This window comes from Vombatus ursinus, unplaced genomic scaffold, assembly GCF_900497805.2.
Source record: "Vombatus ursinus unplaced genomic scaffold, bare-nosed wombat genome assembly UNPS02014812.1, whole genome shotgun sequence".
NCBI classification, from domain to species: domain Eukaryota; kingdom Metazoa; phylum Chordata; class Mammalia; order Diprotodontia; family Vombatidae; genus Vombatus; species Vombatus ursinus.
This window is the reverse complement of record NW_020954590.1, coordinates 6,175,986-6,200,256: the sequence shown is the minus strand read 5'-3', so window position 1 is coordinate 6,200,256 and position 24,271 is coordinate 6,175,986. Positions and strand designations below refer to the sequence as shown.

Below are 24,271 nucleotides of genomic sequence, written 5' to 3'. Positions count from 1 at the left end.
TACTTTTAAATAGTGCTTCCCGATAAAATACTGCACAATGAACTGTTTTACGTTAAATACTAATAAGGCACCATTGATATTGGTGAGCATTTGCTTATGGAGTTATCACATTTTGCACAAATTTCAATGACCTATATTTTTAGAATTTTGCATTTATTAAATTTCAATTTGTAAAATGTGGCTCATCTTTAGAAATACCTGACTGTAACATCTATAATGACTGAACTAACTAATTAGGAGGTCCTTATTTGCATTACTCTAAGGGTTCATCACTGTGTGTGTATATATAATACACAGTGTACATATATACACACATACACATAATAACATTTTAGGAACATAGCAATTTAAAAAGGGTTGTCCTTTTTAAATTGATTGTTGTTTTCTGAATGGATCTAGTGGTATGGTGATTTCATTGGTGCTAGGAACTCTGTGAAATAAAGTTGATCTACTGATACAGATCCAGTGATTCCTATATGTATCATAGCTTGCCTGGAGCACTGAGATTAAAGTGACTTGACTAGGGTCACAAAGCTAGTAAGTGTCAGATGTAGGACTGATTTCTTCCTGACTCCAAGGCTGGCCCTCTAATTTACAACTCATGCTGCCTCTCTTTCATTGTACTTAGGTCACGAACAACATCTACATTTATTAAAAGCACATTTCTACTGATATTAGAAACAAAATATTTCTATCCCCCTCCAAGTTCTCACCTTGTAATATCATACACTAGTAAAGCCCCTGCTGCACCTCTGTAATATGACCTTGTGATGGAACGGAAGGACTCCTGCCCTGCCTATGAGAAAAGAAAAAGGTGAAAGCTTTCCTTTCATAAAATGCCCCTATGGCTTCATAAGAAGAATCGACAAGCATATTATCACATGTGGAATTTGGGATGGGTAGGTAAGGGGTGAATGAAAGAACAGAAATGATAACTCCCCCAGTGTTTGAAAGAGAAATCACATAATACCATTATAGTATACGCCATTAAACCCCCCCCAACACACACACACCCCCCATCCCTAGGAACAAGACCTCTAACCCTTTTTTGGCAATCCCTGACAACCCAATTTACTGAATGGTTTCACAATACATGAATCATTATTAGAGCACAGAATGGACTCCTAGCAACTAAGCTCTGAAGACAAATTTGAAAGGAAGCAAATAAGCCAGAGCTTCACATTTGAATTCAATAACCTGCTCCCTGGGGCAGCTGTTGACACTAGAATAAATAAAGCCCATTGTAAATAAATGATGAATGACATCTTTACGCCCACCATCTGCTGGTGAAAAGGTTGTTGGAAGGCCAAGGATGCAGATTTTATCCATTATATCATAAACTGCAGTCAACTTTCAACAGTCCTCAGACTAAATTCTTTCAGTAATCATTTTATTATGAAAAACAGAAAATGGTTTTGAATTTAATTTTATATTATTCAGTTCTTCACTTAATCAGTTTCTTCTATATTTGATACTTGATGATTAATGGATAGGTAAAAGGATGTAAAAGCCATCTTTATATCCATCTGTGAAACAGATACCAAAGATAATGCATAATTAGCTAATTTCTCCCCTTTTGGGGGGGAAGGGAATACTAGTATTCTGTTAAAACTATGGTGATAGATTTGTCCATTGATACCAAATTTGAAGCCATAATGACATTCAAATGTGATTTTAAAAAGGAATAATAAATTAAATGAGTTTTCTTTTAATCAGAAGTCTTCTCTGTTTTATAAAATAATTAATAAGATGTTGTCTATGTAACATCTTATTTATAAATTGTTTAATTCACTTTAAATGAAGTCAATTTAATAGTTCCAGAACTAAATATGGACTAAGCTTCTGAAGAATACTCGCATACAGAGATGTTCTGAATGATAATCTTTCAACGTCTGTTACACAGGAAGCACTGAATAATTATTTGCTAAATGAATGAATACTTAGGCAACAATTTTATTAGGGGTTCTGCAACTATACCTTCAAATTTCATTTTAAGTCAACATCATTCATCTTACCAAGTGTTACAGATTAAAGACTATGATCTAAAATAGGACCACGCCCTTAGAGCTAGAAGGAATCTTAAGGAGGACACCTCATTTTTACTAATGAAGAGACTGAGGCCTGGAGGTTAAACAACTTTACCAAGATAATGTAAGTAGTGAAAGGCAGGATTTGAACTTAAGTCCTTTGACTGCAAAGCTTGTGAACATTCTTTCCACTTCAAAGACTATTCCTTGTAGAATTCTAGAATAGTTCTCAAGAGAGAAAATACTCTTCACATGTTGAATTTGACCAAACTATAGCATGGAGGCAGCATTATAACTAGGAACTCTAGTCCTCAGGCGAAAGTTGGGGGTAGGGTGTTACTGCAGAAGACAGTTTACTCTGGCTATGTGTTTGGCAGTCCATCCAAGCAATTCCTGGGAAGAAGTAAAGATTGAAAGGGGTAGGGGAGAAGAAGGAGCAGAGCAAAGTCCCCAGTCTTGCAGTCAAAATGGGGAATTCCCAGGAGGAAGCAAAGAGGTGGAGAACTGGCAGTCAGTACAAGGTGCTGGGCTGAGTATAATGAAAGACACTGAAAGATTGTATCAACAGAGAGGTAAGACCCATTTGGTGCAGCTGCACTAGAAATCCAATTCACAAGCAAGTCAAGACAGCACTCTTGTGACATCACTGGTCCTCTTTGAAGACTAAGGACAAACAACAACAACAACAGTTGCACTAGAAAACCCCTCTGGAAGAGGTAAGGAGGAGCAGAATCTTAACCCACAACCCACTGGAGGAAGTAGCAAGCAGAAAGCAACAGTCAGTTGGGACCCCAAGAGGAGAATGGAACTTCAAGGCACCAGATTACTCTGGTGAGGAATTCAAGGAGATAAAGAGAGGCCTCATCAACAGAACATCATAAGGCAGAGTTGCCCTAGGCAACTGCATGGGGTGAAGTGGAACTGGCATAACAATGGAAGAGGGGCAGGATCCTTGTGGTACAAAGTAGATTCCACTGGTGTACCCTCCTGATGCCCTGAAGCTAAGGGCTCACATCCTGGAGCAAGGAAGGGAAAATTCCTGCCCCTCTCCCCTCAAGTTAGCAACCTGGGACAAAGCTCGGATTACTTTACCCTAGTTACAGCTTTACATATAGCCTTGCTAGCAAGGCTAACTGAATGGAAAAATGTCAATTAAACAAGAGTTGTGTTTAATTAACTAGTTTCAGATAAATTCTAACACTCTGATAGTTTAGGGTTAAAAATCAATACTACAATCTGGTAATAATGTAAAGAACAAGATTATATTTTTTAAAACCTTACTATTCTAATGTGTTTATTTTAAGATGCCTCCTTCTGAAAGAATTAAAATTCTTAAAAAAAAAAAAATAGCCATGGCAGTTTGTTTTTTAATCACACATTCTGGGAAAATGAAAAAGACATTATGCAAATACTCTTCAATAAGTAACATTAAAAATAAAATTTTTGCTAATTAAAAAAAACATCAAGGGTAGATTGATAGAGAATTAATGGCTAAATAAGTCATAGTACATGAATGTAACAGAATATTACTGTGCTGTAACAATGAATATGATGAATATAGAGACGCATGAAAAGATTTACATGAATTGATAACGTTAAGTCATATACACAATGACTACAACAATATAAATGGAAAAAACCACAAAACAATCAAATGTGAATGACAAGCATCAACCGAAGAAGAGATATAAGATATCCCTACCCTCCACTCCTTTGCAAAAGTGGAGTGCTACCATTTAAGGAGAGAGCTCAGCTCAGACATCTTTTTTTGGGGGGGGGAGGGGTAGGCAATGGGTTAAGTGACTTGCCCAGGGTCACACAGCTAATAAGTGTTATGTATCTGATGCTGGATTTGAACTCAGGTCCTCCTGAATCCAGGGCCACTGCTCTATCCACTGCACCACCAAGCTGCCCCAGCTCAGACATCTTGATTTCTCATCTGGCTGCACTACCCTGGGACTTACCCACCATAACCCACAAAGCTCATTCATGATGATGAAAAACCTCATCATCCTGCAAGATCCTATCAGCCCTGGTATTCCACTTCATCAGTACTCTTTGCCCCTCTGACTGAAGGGTAGAATCATGAACTTCAAAATCACCATTTAAGGAGGGAGCTCAGCTCAGACACCTCCTCATTTCTTATCTGGATATAGTGCTCAAGCACTTCTCTGATTTCTCCTCCAAGTCCCCACATTGGGTTCTTCCCTTTCAGCTTCTTGCGTGTTGTCTTCACTCATTAAATTGCAAGTTCCTGGAGGTCAGAGTTCTTCATCACCCCTGACCCCTCAATGGTTAGCACAGCCTGGCACTTAGTGAGAACTTAATGTTTATTGAATATTGGTACCCTGCACATACCTTTTCGATGTATTATTGATCAATTTGCTGATTTCTTTTGCAAAACATCATTTGTTATATAAGATGGCTCTCTAGATAGGGTAGGGAGAAGGATACTGGAGAAAATTTTGGTGATGTAAAAACAAAAGATAACCAATAAAATTTATTTTATAAAACAATCAATGGCAGAGCATTGCCAAGATATGTTTAAAAACATAATACCAGTAAAATCACTACAGCAAACTTAATGAAATCTCCAAATTATTTTTTTGAAATGGAGTTCTGTGAAAATGACTGTCTTGCTATAAATCCCATTTAAGGTCCCAGAGACAAAAACAGCCGAAGCCCAGTCTCCATTTAGTAAAACAGCAAATGAAAAGACGTGCTTTAAACCCAAAAGACAAATGAGGAAACATATACACAGAATTTGGCCCACTCCTTCACTGCTCTTAGATGTCTGGTGATTAGCTTGGGAATTCAGGTGATTAGTGGGATGTCTGGTGTAAGGAAAGTGAGGAAGGGTGATCAGCAAGTGATAATGCAAAGACAATGTAAAGATATGTTATTATGTTCAATTCAATTCTCCCCAAACCACCTATAATGCAATCACCACACAAACTCTTCTGCAATAAATAGTGACTTCTACAGGAACTAAGAAACAGAGAAAGTACTTATATAACTTATCTCTGGTAGAAAATTTAAAAATGAGTTGGGATTCTTTGATGTCTTCTGAGTGGATGACAAGTAATATTGGTATTGTATTATATATGCTCCTGTATTTAAGACTGAAGGTAAAAATACCAATTTCATGACAGAAGGATTACAGATATTTCTGTTTATTCCACAAATTATTAATAGAATATTTTAACTAAGTAAACCAGAGTTTCTAAAGCTCAGGATATACTTATTATTTCAATAGTATTTTAAAACACATCAAAACAAGAGAGCCCAGAATTCATAGTTCAATGAAAGAGGCAAAAGGAACACAATCTCAGGAATTCTGCACCTATCCCAGTAATTAATTTCTAGGTTTGAGTTTTTTTTAAAAAGACCTTCACAAGTTAAACTTTTTATTGACTAAAATTCTAGAGGCATCTAGATGGACTTGCTGGATTTGGAATCAGGAAAACCTTAATTCAAATCCAGTCTTAGATGATACTAGTTGTATGATCCTGGGCTAGCCACAACCTCAGACTCAATTTGTTCATCTGTAAAATGGGGATAATAACAGCACTGAAGTCACAAAAGTTGTTGTGAGGATCAAATCAATGCATTAAAAGCCTTAAAGTAGTGTATACAGATAGCTATTATTGTTATTTTTTGTTATTCTGCAGTTCATCAACTTCCTCAGATACCATCATTTGGGCTTTCATTCAACATCAACCACAAAGTAGTTAGTGATGAGTTCCTCATTCAAAAGTGCTCCATCTTCTTAATCCATAACTCTGAAATCCATTTTTCTAACATATCCTTCCACGTCCTATACTTCACCACTCCTAAATCTAGTTTCTAGTTTTTTTTTTTTGTTTTTGTTTTTTGCTTAGGCAATGGGGTTAAGTGACTTGCCCAGGGTCACATGGCTAGTAAGTGTTATGTGTCTGAGGCCAGATTTGAAGTCAGGTCCTCCTGAATCCAGGGCCAGTATTCTATCCACCTAGCTGACCTCTAGCTTCTATTTTTATCAAAACCTCTAGACACTTTATTCCTCTGCTTACCCCTGCTCTGCAGCCTTACTTCCCACCTTTCTTATTTTAACCTTATCAATAGCCAGTTTCAATTTACCCATCTTCTGTCTTTTTCCCTTTTACTTCTTATTCCCTGTAGGATTATAACCCATCCCTTTTCAAAATCCAACTATGGATTATTCTCACTATCTAACATCTCCATTTCTTATCTCATTCATGCTACTTAAAGTCAGTACACAACTGTACTGACTGGGTCCACTACAAATTTATGCAGTATCAACTGATGCCTTAATACTACATAAGAAATCTTTTCTTCAATGGTTATTATACTCTGGAAGCATTTATTGTTCTTTCCTCAAGTTACCCAAATAACCCCCCGTCCCCACCCTTTTAGCAAAGCTTATTTTTATGGGAAAACTAAAGGTATTCTTTATAATTTCCCTCTTCTCCCCAATTCTAGACCTCAACATCACCTTCCACACTTTCCTCCTTTGCTCTACTCTCAGAAGAAATGGCCCTTACAAATGTACTAATGTTCTCAACATATGCCTTTTATCTTCCTTTGGTCTCCTCTAAGAACCTTCCCTTCTATTATCATCTCATCCTTCCTAAATTTTAATCTCCTCATTCACTGCTTCTTCCAACTTGCTTCTAATGTCCTATATCTCTTCTCACTTTCATAGCCAAATTCCTACTCCCTCACCCCCAACTAATTTATAATTTTTTAAGATTTGGTTTCTGACACCACAGTGCCACTGAAATTTCTTGTTCCAAGGTAACTAAAGGTCTCTTAAGTACTAATTCAATAGCCTATTCTAATCCTCACTCTCCACATCTCTGCAATAGTGAACTCTGTTGACTACCACCAACTTCTCCTGAATATTTTCTGTACACTCTCTCTAGATTCTTCTCCTATCTTTCGGAATAATCCTCAGTTTCCTCTGCAAAGTCATACTTGTGTTCCACCTATATGTGGGCTCTGCCCTGGGCCACCTTCTGTCTTGGTTACTTCAGGTCCCACCAGTTCACTGATCTTTCACTAACCTACATGATTAACCCTCAATTTTCCTTTGAGCTACAATTTACATTATCAACTGTGGCTGGACACAAAAGTTACTTAGCCTTTCTAAGACTATTTTTTCACCTCTTACAATGAGGGTCATAATAATAATCACCACTTGAATAGAGGCAATTTCAACCTCAACATGTCCAAAATAGAACTGATCTGCTTTCCTAGTAAAACTCATTTTTCTTCTTAACTGTCCTATCTATATTGAGGACAACTAGCTGTACAAGCTTGGAGTCATCTTTGCCTCTTTACTCTGTATCTCTTTCACATCTAATCATCTGCCAAAACTTGAGGATTACAACTTCAGTTTGTGCAACAGATGGCCCCTCTATTGTCCTCACTTGGAGCTGGGTCACCCACCCCTTCACAAGAGTGAAGGAGAAAATTAGCACCTTAAAGGTGTCTGAGTATAACCTGGAGAGGAAGGGGAAAGGGGGAGTTCGTGGTACAAAACATTATTTTTTTCAGTGAAGCATGAGAATAAACTATATACAGAATAAATAGGAAATAACTAAATGAGGGAAGGCACTAGAATTAAGAGGAGTTAGGAAAGACTTCCTGTAGAAGATAAGATTTTAATTGGGGCCTAAAGGGAGCCAGAGAAGCTAGCTGGTAGAGATGAGGAGGGAAAGCATTCCAGGCATGGGAGAAAGTCAGAGATGGAATGTCTTGTTTGTGTAGCAGCAAGGAAGTCAGTGTCACCAAATCGAAGAGCACATGGCAGGAAATAAGGTGTAAAAAGACTTTTCTCATTCTAGTCTACTGTCTATACAGCTGCCAAAATGATTTTCCTGAAGCACATATGTAACCAGGGCACCCACATAGGGCCTAACTATGTCACTCTCCTTTCTTAAACTCTAGTGGCTCCTTATTGTGTTTAAGACAAGATACAAACTCCTTTGTTTTGCATTTAAAATCATTAACAATCTAGGTCCAAAGGATCCTTCCAGACTGACTTCACATTATTGATTTTCACACATGCTGTGTGCAGCCAAACTGTACTATTTGCTATTCTCCATACAATGATATCCGTTTTCCCAACTTCTTGTCTTTATATAGGCTATCCCTATGCTAGGAATGCTCTCCCCTCTCAGTTCCATGAATCCTTTGTTCCTTTCTAAGTGTGATATTCTACAAAGATCTTTGTGGATCACTACAGCTGCTAGTAGAGCTTCCCACCATTTACTCTGCATATGATTTTCTATTTACTTAACTAAGAGCATCTTGTTCCCAACAACAGAATGTAAGGTCCTTGAGGGTACAGAATGTTTTGCTTCTTGCCTTTGTATCCCCAGCGTCTAATGAAGTGCTTAGCACGTAGGAAGCACTACTTGCTGAAACGAACTGAATATGAAGGAAATCAATCCAGGAGGGACAAAAAGCTCTCAAAAGTGAAATTCTGAATACATGAAGAGAAACACTTCCAAGGAAGAGGAAATGTCTACAAAGAAACCAATGTGAATACACAGGAACTCAACAACTAAATGAGATTTTTAAGACAAGTACAGAAGATTAAAGAAAGGGCAGGTAACAGAAAATTAATACAAACATGGCATGGTCCTTTAAGGCTCGTGTTAAGAAGAAATAAACACAATGAAACTTTGTTAAAAAGGTTGTGAAATAACAGGGACACTTGGATATTTTATACATCTTTACAGTTATTATGAATGGAATTTCTCTTCCTATTTCTTCTGGCAGAGATGTTGGAAACACACAGTCAGCCAACCAACAAGCATTTATTAAGCATTATAGAAAAAGTTTAAAAACACTGTTTATACCTTCAAAGACCTCTCATTTTAATAGGCAGATGTGTAAATAACTAACTATATGAAGGACACACACACACACACACACACACACACACACACTCGCGCGCGCGTGATAGTACTTAGTGGAGTATCTGGCACATGGCAGGTACTTAATAAATGCTTGTTGATTTGTTGATGGAAGATAATAAAGAATACAGAGAAGATGATGGCTGAATCTCACACCCATCTGAAAATAGAGATAATTCTACCTCTTATTTGCCGGCTATACCACTTCCCTCGCTTCTTTTTCTGTTACTATTGCTACAGTTAGTGAGAAATCCTACAGCTATATAAAATAATAAGTGATGACAACAGACATACTTACTCTACCCCTGATCTTATTGAAAAGACTTTTAGTGTTTCTCCATCACAGAATGCAATCTACTAAAGCACTACAGAGTGCTTTAGAAATATAACTACAAAAAACTCCTTAAAGAAACAAGGAAAATTTTAATAATTGGATATAGAAAATACTCATGGTCAGGGCTTACCAACATAATAAAATGATATCTTCCAAATTAATTTATAGATTAAGTGTCATACTAATTAAATTACCAATGTATTACTATGTAGAACTAGACAAAATAATAATTCATCTGGAAAAACAAAAGGTTAAAAAAAAATCAAGGAAAATAATGGAAGAAAAAAAAAAGTATTTTGGGTCCTTAACAGAGTTTCATACTATATTATAAAGCAGTAACAGTCAAAACTATTTGGTACTTGTTTAAAAAAAAAATTAAGCAAGAACTAGAAGTAATTGAACATAATTGTTTGATAAACCCAAGGATATCAACCATTGGGTTACTGACACCTTATTAGACAAAAACTTGGGAAAACTGGAAAACATTCTTGGTCCAGAGCAACATTCCACACCACATTCACAAAACAGATAGGAACAAGACAATGGAGACCACATTATAAAAAAATAAATTGAGAAGGGAAGAAGTTATTTACAACTATGGCAAGGGGGGAAAATTCTTAACTAAACAAAGGTTAGAGATGATCATAGAAAACATAATGGATAATTTTGATTACATAAAAATCTCTTATTAATCATCTCAAATAATCTTTCTCTTTTAATTCACCTTAAACTACTACCAAATTACTCTAAGTCTTTATTGAGTGTCACTTCTTTTTTTTAATAACTTTTCCCCAGCCCTGAATTTCCAGTTGAAATTCCTGACCTTGGGCTGAAATTCTCTGGTCTCGTTTTGAAGAAGAACTTTTGCTTTATAAATATTCATTTTTGGAATGAGAACTTGACACTTATGAATCTACTTTCTATAAAACTTGGGTTTAGATCCTAAAGCCAATCCGACACGCACCACAAACAACCAATATGATCTCAAATACAATAATTTTTTTAAAAGGTAAGAAAGCAACTTAGCTATAACAAACTTTTCTTTTTTTTTTCTTTTATTAATTTATTTATTTTTAGTTTTCAACATTCACTTCCATAAGATTTTGAGCTCCAAATTTTCTCTCGGTCCCTCCCCCCATCCCAAGATGGCATGCATTCAATATACCCCTTCCCCTAATCTGCCCTCCCTTCTATCTCCACTCCCCCCATCCTCTTCCCCTTCTATTTTCCTGTAGGGCAGGATAGATTTCTATACCCCACTGCCTGTATACCTTACTTCCTAGGTGCATGTGAAAACAATTTTTAACATTTGTTTTTAAAACTTTGGGTTCCAAATTTTTTCCCTTCCTCCCTCCCCACCTACCCTCATTGAGAAGGCAAGCAACTCAATACAGTTATACATGTGCAGTCGTTCAAAACACTTCCATAGTAGTCATGTTGTGAAAAACTAAGTATATTTCACTTAATCCTATCCCACCCTCCATTTATTCTATTCTCTCTTTTGACCCTGGCCCTCCTTAGAAGTGTTTGGTTTTGATTACCCCCTCCCTCAATCTGCCCTCCCCTTTATCATCCCCCTGGTCTATTGTCCCTTCCCCCTTATTTTCCTGTAGGGTAAGATAGATTTCAATACCCAATTGAGTGTGTATGTTATTCCCTCCTTAAGCCAAATCTAATGAGAATAAGATTCACTCATTTCCTCTCACCATCTCCGGTTTCCCTTCCATTGTGAAAGCCTTTTCTTGTCTATTTTATGTGAAATAATTTACCCCATTCTACCTCTCCCTTTCTCTCCCAGTACAATCCTCTCTCACTCCTTAATTTCATAAAGATGAGAAAACAGGCTAAGAGAAGAAAAATGACTTGAGCAGGAGAACACATCTAGGATATGTCTGAGGTGAGTTCCATATCCCTATCTTCCTGATTCCAAGTCCAGTACTATATCCACTAGCCCACCACTCCTACATACTTCCCCATAGTTGTGGACAGTCCTATTTCTACTTGGCCACACTCAGAACCTTGGAGTAATATGTGTCTCTTTCCTCTCTCTTATTCCCTATTAAGTTCTCAAGTGCTGTTGATTCCACCCCCACACCCTCTCCCACATCCTTTCCCTTCTTTTGATTCACACATAATCTCCACCTTATTTCAGGCCCTCATCACCTCTTAACTGGTTGGCTGCAACAACCTCCTATGTAATTGGTCTCCCTGCTTTCAATCTCTTCCTTCTTCAAGCCATCTTCCACATAGCTGACAAACTGATATTCCTAGAATAAGGATCTGACCATGCCAGAGGATCACAGGTTCATGGATAGGTGCTGGAAAGGACACTGGAGGCCATCAAATCCAAGCCCCTCATTATATAGATAGGGAAACTGAGACCCTGGGGAGTTAATCAACTTTCCCAGGGTCATGCAGCTAGCATTTTTGAAGTAAGATTCATCTACCTACTCAAAAAACTCATGGCATTTAAATCCCTCTAAAATCTGGCTCCTAGGTAGTTTTTCAGTCTTTTTATCCCCCCCTTATCACTTCCCTTTACACTATACATTTCAAACAAACAGGCCTGCCAGCTATACATCATACAAGATATGTCTTCTCCCACTTTCATGTCTTTCCACAAGTGTTCCTCCATGGCTGGAATAAACTCCTCACCTCACCTCAGAGAATGCCTGGTTCCCTTTAAAGTATAAATATACTTAGTTTTTCACAACATGACTACTATGGAAGTGTTCTGTACTACTACACATGTATAACCTGTATCGAGTTGCTTGCCTTCTCAATGAGAGTGGGTGGGGAGAGAGGAAGGGAAAAATTTTGGAACCCCAATTATCAGAACTCCCTCCCTCTTAAAATTACTTTGTATTAATTACCATATATACTTACTGATGGAGATGTTAGAGACATCTGCAGTAATATGGGAAGGGACTATTTTGTTTTTGCTTTTGTATCCCTAACATCTTATATATCATAGATGCTTAAAGCAAATGTATCACACATTTTTGAATATTGGAAAAATGAAATGTCTTAATCCAGAAAGTTCAGAGAGTAATGTGACTCTCATGCTTCCTGAACCACTAGTTCCAAGAACTAATTTTCTGAGAGCAGCAATAATATACAAAGAGCCAATAGTGTCATGTAAATATGAGAGTTCAATGTTAAGCAGGGGTGAGGCAGGATGATAAATAAACTTTTTATTTCAAATATACATTATTTTCTATTTAGTTCTATTTAAGGAATATTGTTTCATCGTATTGGACATGGGTCCTTTAAGATGCTCTATGTTTGAAACCATTATTAGTAACAAGTTATAAAAGAAATAAGTAACCTATTAGGAGAAAAAAAACCCTAACTTTAAGAAATTGATATGAGAAAACAAGCAGAAATACTTCCTTTGAGTAGCAGGTCCTGAGTTTTAGAGCTTAAGTAAATAATATTATATCTTCTTTTCTTTCTTTCTCTGATTCTTTTAATATTGTGATCTCTGACGAAAGACTGATGAGAGATCTGAGAGACAAGGGGCTAAGCAGGAAAGTCTATGGCAAATCAAGTAAGGACTATAAAAAGGCTTTTAAGGTTGAAAAAAGATAAACTTTTGTGGTCAAACTAACAGATCCTGGGAAGCCACACACAAATCTCAGGATGGTTTAGACACTAAATTAAAATTCTGAATTGTAAAAGTTACCATTCCTAATCAAGGTTTGTACAGAAGATTAGATTAGGCTACAACTGATAATACTTCAAGAGGTACCAAACTATCTTCCAATTTGATCACATTACTTCGTGATTAAATATAGCAGTCTTTCTAAATATAGTAGTCTTTTTTAACTTTTAATAAGAATTCAAAGGATAAGGATTAGAATTCTATCTGTTATATGAACTGTGAGAACACAGGCTAACCAAGAGCTCTTTGACCCTCAGTGTCCTTGTCTGTAAAATGAGGGAGTTGGAAAACCTCCAAGATTTCTGACAGTTCTTAGTCTTAATGCCTTATGATATACATTTGATTACAAGTGGGGGGGGTGGGGAAGAGGAGGAACATGCTAATCTACCTCACCTAAATATGCCTAAGGATTATTCTTTACTTCTTAAATTGTAGGGTCAATGCCTACTTCAGTCTCCTGATGGCAGCAAATCAGATCAACTTCTTGAAGTGTCTATCTGGCAAATTAAAATGACAGCAAATGTCACAGCATATGTGACAAGGTGTTCAATTACCGGAAGGTTTTACATAGAATGCAAGTTAATTCTGCACAGGAAAACATGAGCAATTCAAGGGTGATTGACCTAATTCTTTGAATTTAATACGACCAATATAATGTTTCAGACACTTGTAAAGGAAAAGTCAAAACAGGGGCTTGCACACTGGTATCTAAAATTAAAAGTATGATAAGTACAGACTAAACTACTTGAACTTCATTCATGTGCACCCATTTTGTTCAGTATGTATCTACTCTCATATGTTGTCTTTCTTAAAAATTAAGCTTCATATATTATAAATTATATATTATAGTTTTATATATTAATGTACACATAAATATACAGAATTCCAGATTCTTCTGATATAATATTTTATAATTCACAGACAGGACAACATGGGATGTAAACTGTTGTTAAAAGACAGGCTATGTGTCAGAGCTACTTGGGATCACTGGGGTTATTGCGTGGCTATTTCACAAATCCACATCGACAAGCATTTATTAAATACCTACTATGTGCAAGGTACTCTGCTAAGCACTGAAATACAAAGACAAAAATGAAATGTCCTCTGACCTTGAGGAGTGAGCAGCCAGCATACTGACAGGAAACACGGATAAATATGAGTAAATACAAAACAAACACAAGGTAACTGGGGGGAGGGGATACTCATGTAAGAGGTGGCATTTGAGATGAGTTTGAAAGGAGGCTAGGGATTCTATCTAATATGTGAAGGTAAGAAATCGAAGCATTCCAGGAATGGAGAACAATCAGCACTGACACACTGAGATAGGAGATAGAATGTCCTATTTAAGGTGCTGAAAATAGGTCACTGGACTGAAGAGCACACAAAGGTGACTAATATGTAATAGGCCTAGAAAGGCAAACTGAAGCCAGATTGTAAAAGGTTTTAAATGCCAAAGAAGTTTGTGTTTGATCCTGGAAGTAACCACTTCAGTCTTCTGAGGGGGAAGTGATGTGATCAGACTTGCACTTTAGGAACATGGAGGACAGACTGAAGAAGAGACTTAAAACAGTAAGTCAATGCAATAGTCCATGCAAGAGGTTGTGAGGGCCTGGACTAGGGTGCTAGGGAAATGGAAAAAAAGGGACAGATGTGAGAAGTGGAGGTGGAATCTACAAGATCTGACAATTAATTACAGAGGATGGAGAGGTGAGGGAGAGAGAGGAATCGAGGGTAACTTGAAAGCTGTAAATCTGCATGTCTATAATGATGGTGTGTACCTTGGAAAGAAATAGGAAAGCAAAGAAGAGGAGTGGGTTTTGGGGAAAAGATACCGAGGTCTGTTTTGAACATTTTGAGTTGGAGATGTAGATGACTGTTTTGTTGGAAATGTTCAAACGGCAGGTAGTAACATGCTCATCATCAGAAGACTGGCTGTGGCACAATCAAAAAGACCTTTTTCTATGGCACAGGGAGGCTTTTGGATTTACATTAATAGAGGGTGTACCCACACAAAAGAAATCACAGATCTTTTGAAGCACCTAAATATACACACAAAACTACATAGACTGAGAGCCCTGCTACTTGAAAATTCCCAGGATCCATGATTACATTACCATGAGACACTTTCTACAAGTGTAAATAACAACTACTGAGCTAACACTCAATACTATAGATAGTAGCTTTTAAAAAACACAGGGTCCCTTCTATACATCTACAGTACAGATAACCATAAAAGTTCCTCATAATTCAATGTGCTCACTGACTGATGGCAGCTCAAAATATTTCAAGAGGAGAACAAAGGAAAACAAAGCCTTCTCTGGTACCACTTCTAATGCTAGGTCACAGGTGGAGGGCAATCAGGTGACAAACTGTGACAAAAAGCAGAATCAATGAATATTCTTTAAACATGAGGTAGATGCAATGTACTTTTACTATACTTACTGTATCCCATATCTGAAGCTTTATCTGTTTTCCATCAATAGTTATCATTCGAGCACCAAATTCTACACCTGAATAGAATTAAAAAAAAAAAAAAAGATTTTCATTCACAAACTGGTAGGAAAGTATGTGTTTGACATTACAAAAGTTTTTTTTAATGTAAATTTATATAGTCAAGCAGTGTTATGCTATGTGCTACATAGATCATGTAGTCAAAAAAATACATATCATAAGGTAGAAGTGCTGACAAATATAAAGTCAGACAGTCAATAAACATTTATTAATCACTTACTATGATTCAGGCACCATGCTAAAAGCTGGGTATATAAAGAATGGTAAAAGACAGTCCTTCCTCTCAAGGGCTTCACAGTCTAATGGGGGAGAAAATATGCAAATAACTCTATACCAGCTACATACAGGATAAACGGAAAATTATCAACAAAATGAAGGAACTAGAATTAAAGGGGATCAGGAAAGGCTTCTTGTAAAGGGTGGGATTTTATTTGGGACTTGAGGAAACCAGGTGGTGGAGATAACGAAGAGTATTCCAGGTATGAGGGACAACCAGTGAAAATGCCCAGATTCTAGAGGTGGAGTTTCTTGGTGAGGAATAGTAAGGAGGCTGAAGAGTACTTGATGCATTTGGGAGCAATAGGGGTTGGGGTGATAGTGGTATAAGAAGATTGTAAGACAAGTAAGGTGTAAGAAGACTGGAAAGGAAGGGGGTGAGGGACGGATTACAAAGGATTCTCAACACCAAACACAGTACTTTATATTTGATCCTAAAGGTGACAGGGAGCCCCTGGAGTTGAATGAGTACAAGGGTGACATGTTTGGACCTATACTTTAGGAAGATCACGTTGACAGCTGAATGGAAGATGGTCTGGAGGAGGAGAAAAACTTGTGGTAGGTAAACAAATCGGAAGACTACTGCAATAGTTTAGGCATGAAGAGACGAAGGCCTGCACCAGGGTGGTGGTAGTGTCAAGTAGAGTGCATATTTAGAGAGATGATATGAACAGTGAAATGACAGGACTTTGCAAATGATTGTATATATGGAGTAGAAGGAAGTGCAGAGTCTAGGATGATTCAGGTTTTGAGATTGGGTGATTAAGAGAATGAGCAGCCAGGTGGCACAGTGGATGGAGCACCAGCTCTGGAGTCAAAAGGACCTGAGTTCAAATCCAGCCTCAGAAACAGACTAGCTGTGAGACCCTGGACAAGTCACTTAACCCTATTTGCCTCAGTTCCTCATCTGTAAAATGACCTGGAGAAGGAAATGACAAATCATTCCAGTATCTTTCTCAAGAAAACCTCAAAGAGGATCATGAGGAATTGGACACAACTGAAACATCTGAACAACAACTGGGGGGGGGGGGGGTCGCTAGATGGCAAAGTGGATGGAGCTCTGGCCTTGGAGTCAGGAGGACCTGAGTTCAAATCCGGCCTCAGACACTTAACAATGATTGCCTCAAAAAAAATTTTTTTTTGGTTTACTGAACAACAACGATTGAGAGAATGGTGGTACCCCTCAGAGTAATAAAAATGTTTGGAAGAGGGGAAGGTTGGGCAAGGGAAATGCTAAATGCTAGATGGAGATGGGACTTCAGGGAAGCCAGGAGGTAGAGATGAGGAGAGAGAGCATTCCAGGCAAGGGAGGCAGCCAGTGGCAATGCATCCAGAAATGAAGTATCTTGGGCAAGGAGTCAGTGCTACTGAACTGAAAAGTATAGCACGGGTGGTATATAAGGTCTCACAAGACTGGGGAGGGGTGGGAGAGGAGAGAAAGGCTAGGTTATAAAGAGCTATTTTATATCTGATCCTGAAAGTGATAGGGAATCAGTGAAGAGCTTTACATGACACTCATGGTTAGCGGATATAACCTGGATGAAGATTCAGCAATGGAGACTGAGGAGTGATTAGATAAGTAGGAAACTCAGAAGAGTGTAGTGTCATGAAAACCTATAGAGAAGCAAGTATCAAGAATAGGGTGATCAACAGTTTTAAAGGCTGCAGAAAAGTCAAGAAGGATGAGGTTCGGGAAAAAGTCATTAAGTTTGGCAATCAAATACTGGTACCCTGGGAGAGAGTAATTTCAACTGAACGATAAGATCAGACATTGGAATTGTAGCACTAAAAGGAGTCAAAAGTGGACGCATCTTCTGTGAAAGGTCTTAAAAGTTTAGCCAAAAAAAGCAAAGAGAGACAGGGGATGATAGTGATAGGGGATGACAGATGGATCAAATGAGGGTTTTTTTGAGGATGGATATTTCTAGGCTATAGCAGCCAGTAGACAGGGAAAAAATGAAAATAAGTGATCAAGTGGGAATGAGAGAGAGAGAGCAATCTGCTGAAGAAGATGGGACAGAATGGGATCACTTGTTCATGTAGAAGGGTTTGCCTTGGTAAGGAGAAGGGCCCCCTCATGATGTGAGGCAGGGATGAAAGAAGAGACAGTGGGAGAAGGAATGTGACTGACGTGGAAGAGGAGGGAAGAGGGAGTTCTTAGGGAGTGGCCTCATTTTTTCAGTGAGATGAGGTAATGCTCTTAGTTGAAAGGGTAGAGGGAGGGAGAGAAATGGAAAATTTGAGGGACAGAAAGGTTTAGAAAAGCAGCTGTGGTGAATGGGATAGTGAATTAATTAATAAGCTGCAAAAGAATTGCTTTGCAACAGTGAGGGCTCAGCTGATTTCATATTAAATAAATTTGTAGTGTCAACAAGGTTTCATAACTTTATATAGCTCTCCCCCTCCCCTTTTTTTATTTTTTTAAAGCAGCATGTGTGTAAGAGGTGAAGGCAGAGAATGCTGGTCATAAACTTGCATGGCAAGTTCAGCAATATGATAAGGGAAGAAGGGAGTCAAGAGACAAGGACAGTGTAGAGTTGAAATAGTTCACCAAGGGGTCAAATAAAGAAGGGAAAGGAGTATATCTAGTGTAGGGGTTATGGTCTTAGAAAAGGTTGAAAGATTGAAAATTACAGTGTGGACTAAGAACTGTGTTTGGGGTTGCAAGGCAGAGGAGGAGGTGAAATGATGATAGACTCTGATCAGATGAGAGAAATTCACAGTTCAAAACACGGAAATGGTGCATTTGTGTGTGGCTGAGGTGAAACAGTCAAAAAGACCTATTGGTCATGTGAAATTATTAAATTGAGGAACTGTGAGGTTAGGGTGTTTCAGGATCTATATGTATGCTGAATTCCTCTGATATGAGGGCAGGCACTGAGGAGAAAGACTGTTAGGCACTGAATTCACTGAGCAAAGAATGGGAATATACTGGAGGAAAGTAGACAACAGCTACCAGAATTTTAACTGGGTGATATATACATAGAGTGAGTGAACCTCAAAAGAGAAGAGATTATTGAGTGATAGTGGTAGGGGGAGAACTTGGAAGTAGCAATGAGGAGCAAGGACTAGGCCAACTCCCTCACCTTGATCAGCGAGTCAAGGTGAATGAAAGTGAAGCTAGGAAGCCAGAGAAACCATGTCATCAAGACGGAGTCAGGACTCTGTGGGAGCTTGAAGATGAAACTTAAGTTTGTTGCTTATGTAGTACTCTAGAAAGTACAGTGGAAGCAGTGTGAAGCTTTATAGTGGGAGTCTGTGAGGATTGGGTTAAAGGGAATAGGAATAAGGGATTGGGCACTGATGGGGTCTGAATGATGACCACCAGGAGTTCAGAATCATTATGATGGGTAGGGTCTGACTGGGGGAGTTTGTTAATCACTGAAGAAGACAAGGTAAGAAACAGAGAAATTAGGAAAGAATTTAAAAGGCATATTAGCTAAACCCAATACATTCTATGTATAACTGAAGTAGTAGTAGTAGTAGTAGTGGTGTTGGTAATAGTAATTCTAGTAACAATAATAGCTAGTATTTACATAGTGATTTTAAGGTTTACAAAATGCTTTCATAAAGAAGCTTTCTTTGTAAAATATCTTATTTTATCCTCATGACAACCCTGGGAGATAAATGATCCCCATTTTACAGATGAGGAAACTGAGGCACCCACAAGTTGCCTATATAGCAACAAACATTCACAACACATTAGAGTTTTTAAAAATTATTCAAATACAGATTATTTCTTTGAAAGTATACATAAAGGGGCAGCTAGGTGGCTCAATGGATACAGCACTGGGCCTGGAGTCAGGAGGACCTGAGTTCAAAACCGGTCTCAGACCAGACACTTGACACTTACTAGCTATGTGACCCTGGGCAGGTCACTTAACCCCAACTGCCTCACTCCCCCCCCCCCAAAAAATTTTATAAAACACAACACTTTTTTTTTTTCTAAATCACTATTGATTAGCGAAATGCAAATTACAATAACTCTGATGTACCACCTCACATCTATCAGTATTGGCTAATGTGACAAAAAAGAAAAATGATAAATGTTAGAGGGGATGTGGGAAAACCGGGATACTAATGCACTGCTGGTAGAGTTGTAAACTGATCCAATCATTCTGGAGAGCAATTTGGAACTATGATCCCAAAGGGCAATAAAACTGCATGCCCTTTGACCCAGTAATATCACTACTAGGTCTGTATCCCAAAATGATTTTTAAAAGGAGGGGGTTGGGGGGGAGAAGAACCTATATGTACAAAAATATTTATAGTAGCTCTTTTTGTGATGGCAAGGAATTGGAAATTGAGGAAATGCCCATCAATTGGGGAATGACTGAACAAGTTGTGGTTAATGATTGCAATGGAATACTACTGTGCTCTAAGAAATGACATGCAGGAAGATTTCAGAAAATCGTAGAAAGACTTAACGCGAACTGATGCAAAATGAAGTGAGCAGAACCGGGAGAACACAGTTAACAGCAATACTGTACAATGATTAACTGTGAATGACTTAGATATTCTCAGCAATACAATGATCTAAGACAAAGGACTTGTGATAAAAAATGCCACCCACATTCAGAGAAAGATTTGATGGAGTCTGAATGCAGATTGAAGCATATCTTTTTTCACTTTATTTTCTTTGTGGGTTTTTTTTTAATCTGTGTTTTCTTCAACAACATGACTAATATGGAAATATTATTTCGGTGACTGCACATGCATAATCTATATCAAATTACTTACCGTCTCTGGGAGGGAGGAATTTGGAACTCTGAATTTAAAACTACTTAAGTTTTAAAAAACAAATGTTAAAATTGTTTTTCCATGCGATTGGGGAAAACAGTATAAAAAAGAAAGCATATAAGAAAATATATAAATTACGAGATACTGAATTCTTAATTCTCAGGGAAAAGTATCAATTTCAGCAGAACATTAATAAACAGAAATTACAATAATCTGTCAGGGTGAAAATTCTTTCTTCTGAAAAACGAAAATGTCAGTGGTCCCTGGGCTGAATACTGGGTACTGCGGACATAAAGACAAAAATGAGTTGGCTTTGTCCTCAAGGAGTTTCCATTCTAATAGGAGGATACAGCACATATCTGGGAATTGCAGTCAGGAAAGGGAGTTTTGGTTGGGAAAATCACAGGGATGGTAAGGTCATAGTAGGATGTTAGTAAAATCAAGGTGAACAAACAATATTCAATTCAATAGGTGACAATGACAATGAAAATTTAAAAAAAAATCATGAGGCAACAGAGAAGATGACAAAGCTTTATATAAAATGATATTTGGGCTGTTTTGGGGACAACCATTACCTTCCTCTAACTTTTAAAAGCTTCTAATGTGAAGAGTGTAAAGATGTTATCAATCCAGGCAGCTGGCAAGCAAACTGTTACTTAATCACCTGTGATCTTCTTGGGATAAGGACAAACTACTGTAGTTTAGTTAACACCCTGGAGAAGTGCTGAGAAACATGCAAAAATTATTTTGCAGAATAAGATATTCTGTGGACTGATACAACTAGTCTAAACAATTTCCTTATTACAGTGATCTAAATTACAGTTCTTCATTATTATCAGCCAACATTCAGACATTTTTCTCCATTCTGGATAAAAAAAATAATGCTATAGCTTTAAGTATTTGCTCTTTACATGTGATAACAGTTAACAAAGACAGTATTTGCTGTCACAGTGAAGAATAGTACCACCTGGTATGCTGGGAAACAATTATTTTTTGACTTTATTCATCAAAGATCTAATTCAGTCTCCAAAAGTGGGGAAACTAGCAGATGGTAACTTCAAAGAAATGATTATTTATTAAGGTGACTCCCCACAAAGGGAATATCACATATTATCAAGTCCTTAGTATATACAGAATTTAGATAAGAGGAAGAGTAAGAAGAGGACACACGAGGCCGTAGGGAGCCAGATGTCACTCATGCAGAAGACTGCTTATAGTTGCTTAGAGAAGGGCAAGCTGCCCAGTGTCAGAATTCCATTTCTCCATTGCTCGCACCGGGAAATGGCTCCCACCACAAATCTCCACTGTGATTTTTGGTGGAAGAAAATAAAGGTCACTTTTTTCCAGGCTATATAACCTGTTTCTGGTTTACACCTATATTTAACTAATCCTTTATTGGGGCTTGTTCAATACCAAGATGCTCATAATGCTACTGTCTATCTGAATGAGTGACATAAAGAGAAAGCTACAAGAGAAAAGAGAAGATTCAAAATAAATATGCCACATGGAAAACAATTAAAATGTTTACATAACTATTCTATTTCACGCTAGATTGCAAGACAAAAATGAAACTACCATTAATAACATGAAAACCAAATTAAAAAGGAGACTTAGTGACTAAGTGCAATTTTTCTCCAAAACGCTTAATATTTGAAAAAATGAAATATTGTATAGCCTAACAAATGTCTGGATTTGCTAAAAATTCATTCATACTTAGAACCCTAATCTTTGATTCTCTCTTCATATATCCAATCAGTTGCCAAATCATGTTTGTACAAAATCACTCTCATATCCATGCTCTCTTTTCCAATTCAGCGGATGTCTGGACTACTGTAATAATGTAACAACTTACTAATGGGTCCTTTTCTATCTATTGCAGGCCTGCACACATGCAGCCTGCCAAAGGATTTTGGGCAGCCTAAGAAAAACGTTGTAAAAGAAAATAAAGATGTAATGAGTGCTTTGTTCGTGCTCCACTTAACCCACCTTCCATTAGGCACTATTGTGCCTTTGTATGTAGCTTGGTGGATGGGTTGACACTTGCACTCTCGCGTTTGTCACATGATCCGTGGCAACCAACCATTGTCAGTCTGTCTCTAAAAACGTATCTGTGGCCCAAAGATGTTTAGCCTATTTTAATTTTGGCCCCTACCTACTGCCAAGTTGTGCAGGTCTGATCTACTGTCTTCCTATACTAAAGTACTGGTTTGTAGTTGTTGTCCTTCATGCTCAAAGAGGACCAAAATGACATCACTATGTTGGAGTCAAGGAATAGTTTGTCCCACTATAGCTGATCAGATCAACATGAGTTCAGAAGGTTGTACCACAGGTCAGGGAGATAGTCCATATGAACATTTGGAGTGGAGATGTCTCTAAATGTGTGCATCCCATGTTTCTTTTGAGCTAGTGCAATTCTGTGCAAAAGTTTTTTTGTGTTTTGACTGCACGGTAGGACCCTTGCCTGCTGCAGTAAGAAGGCCAGGGTTAAGTTAGGTGAAGCAGACAATCTTTAGTGTACCTTTTATAGTCCCTTCTCATGCTAGGAGGCAAGCAGTGCAGTCCTTAAAAAAGACTTATCAGAGGCAGATTTCAAAAAAATCTGGACTTACATGAACTGATGCTAAGTGAAGTAAGCAGAACCAGGATATCACTGTACACAGTAAGAGTAACACCGTCTTAGCTCTTTTCAGCAATACAACGATCAAAGACAATTCCAAAAAAATGCTATCCATATCCAGAGAAAGAACTGATGGAGTCTGAATGCAGATTGAAGCATACTATTATCAATTTTTTTTCATGGCTTTTTTCCTTTTGTTCTGTTTCTTCTTTCACAACATGACTAATGTGAACATATATTTTACATTTTGCATGTGTATAACCTATATCAGATTGCTTGCTGTCTTGGGGAGGGAAAGGAGAAAAATTTGGAACTCAAAATCTTTCAAAAGAAAAAAAAAAGGAATGCTGAAAATTGTCTTTACTTGTAATTGAAAAAAATAAAATACTTTAAAGAAAAAAAAAAGACTGCCCAGACACCCCTGGGGCTGCTGAATTCCACTGCTACTTCAGTCCAGGGGGAAGACAATCCTATGCCTTGGACCACCTGTGTGCAAGATTGTGACTAGAGCTCCCAGTGTACCCACAACTGCTGCTTCCTGACTTGCCTGTCACCACAGAACTTTGAGGCAGGTAAAAATGATTAAACGGTGATGTCTTTTGACTCACACATAAATTGGATTTAAGTGAGGCAGAGTTGTGCAAAGTCATTAGCTTCACTCTCTCTTCCAGAGTCCTTATTCATGCCTTTCTTCATTGTTTGTTCTTAGTTCTCAAAGAGGACCATGACATCAGGAAGGGCAGTTCTAGTCCAGGGCCATCTGGGTCCAGTGGCAAGATATAGATCAGGAATAGTGGAGATGCCCCATCCAGAATCATTGAAGTCCAGTGGCAAGACAAAAGTCAAGATAGCTGACAATGGCCCAGGATTCAGTGATGACGTTGGCATCTTAAATGTCTAACCAAGCTCTAAATTCTCCACAGTACCTGCTTCCATCACCTTCATGGTCGTTGGAACACATTCATATCTGCCTTTTCCACTGGAGAAGTCTTCACACGCTCTCTGAACCATATTGGTTATCCTCAACCTGGTTTAGCCCACCTGCTGAAATGGTTTTCTAGGGTGTGGCCACTGTACATACTACAGTTTCTTGGAGCCACAGGTGAAAATTTGGTGAAATCAGGTGGACTCCAATGGTGTAAAATAGCCCTGAAAAGGGCTCAGCAGCCCTCACAC

At 38.0% G+C, this 24,271-nt stretch overlaps 1 protein-coding gene across 1 annotated transcript in view; it reads right to left on the bottom strand.

Moving 5' to 3' along the window:
- LOC114054150 (ras-related protein Rab-2A) overlaps positions 1 to 24,271 on the bottom strand; it is a 108,602-nt gene that overhangs the window by 46,503 nt on the left and 37,828 nt on the right. The window contains exons 3-4 of the mRNA XM_027877297.1: positions 15,394 to 15,461; positions 714 to 796 (exon numbers count right to left, since the gene is read on the bottom strand). Of these exons, the coding sequence (XP_027733098.1) occupies positions 714 to 796; positions 15,394 to 15,461 (151 nt within the window). The remainder of the gene's footprint in view (positions 1 to 713; positions 797 to 15,393; positions 15,462 to 24,271) is intronic.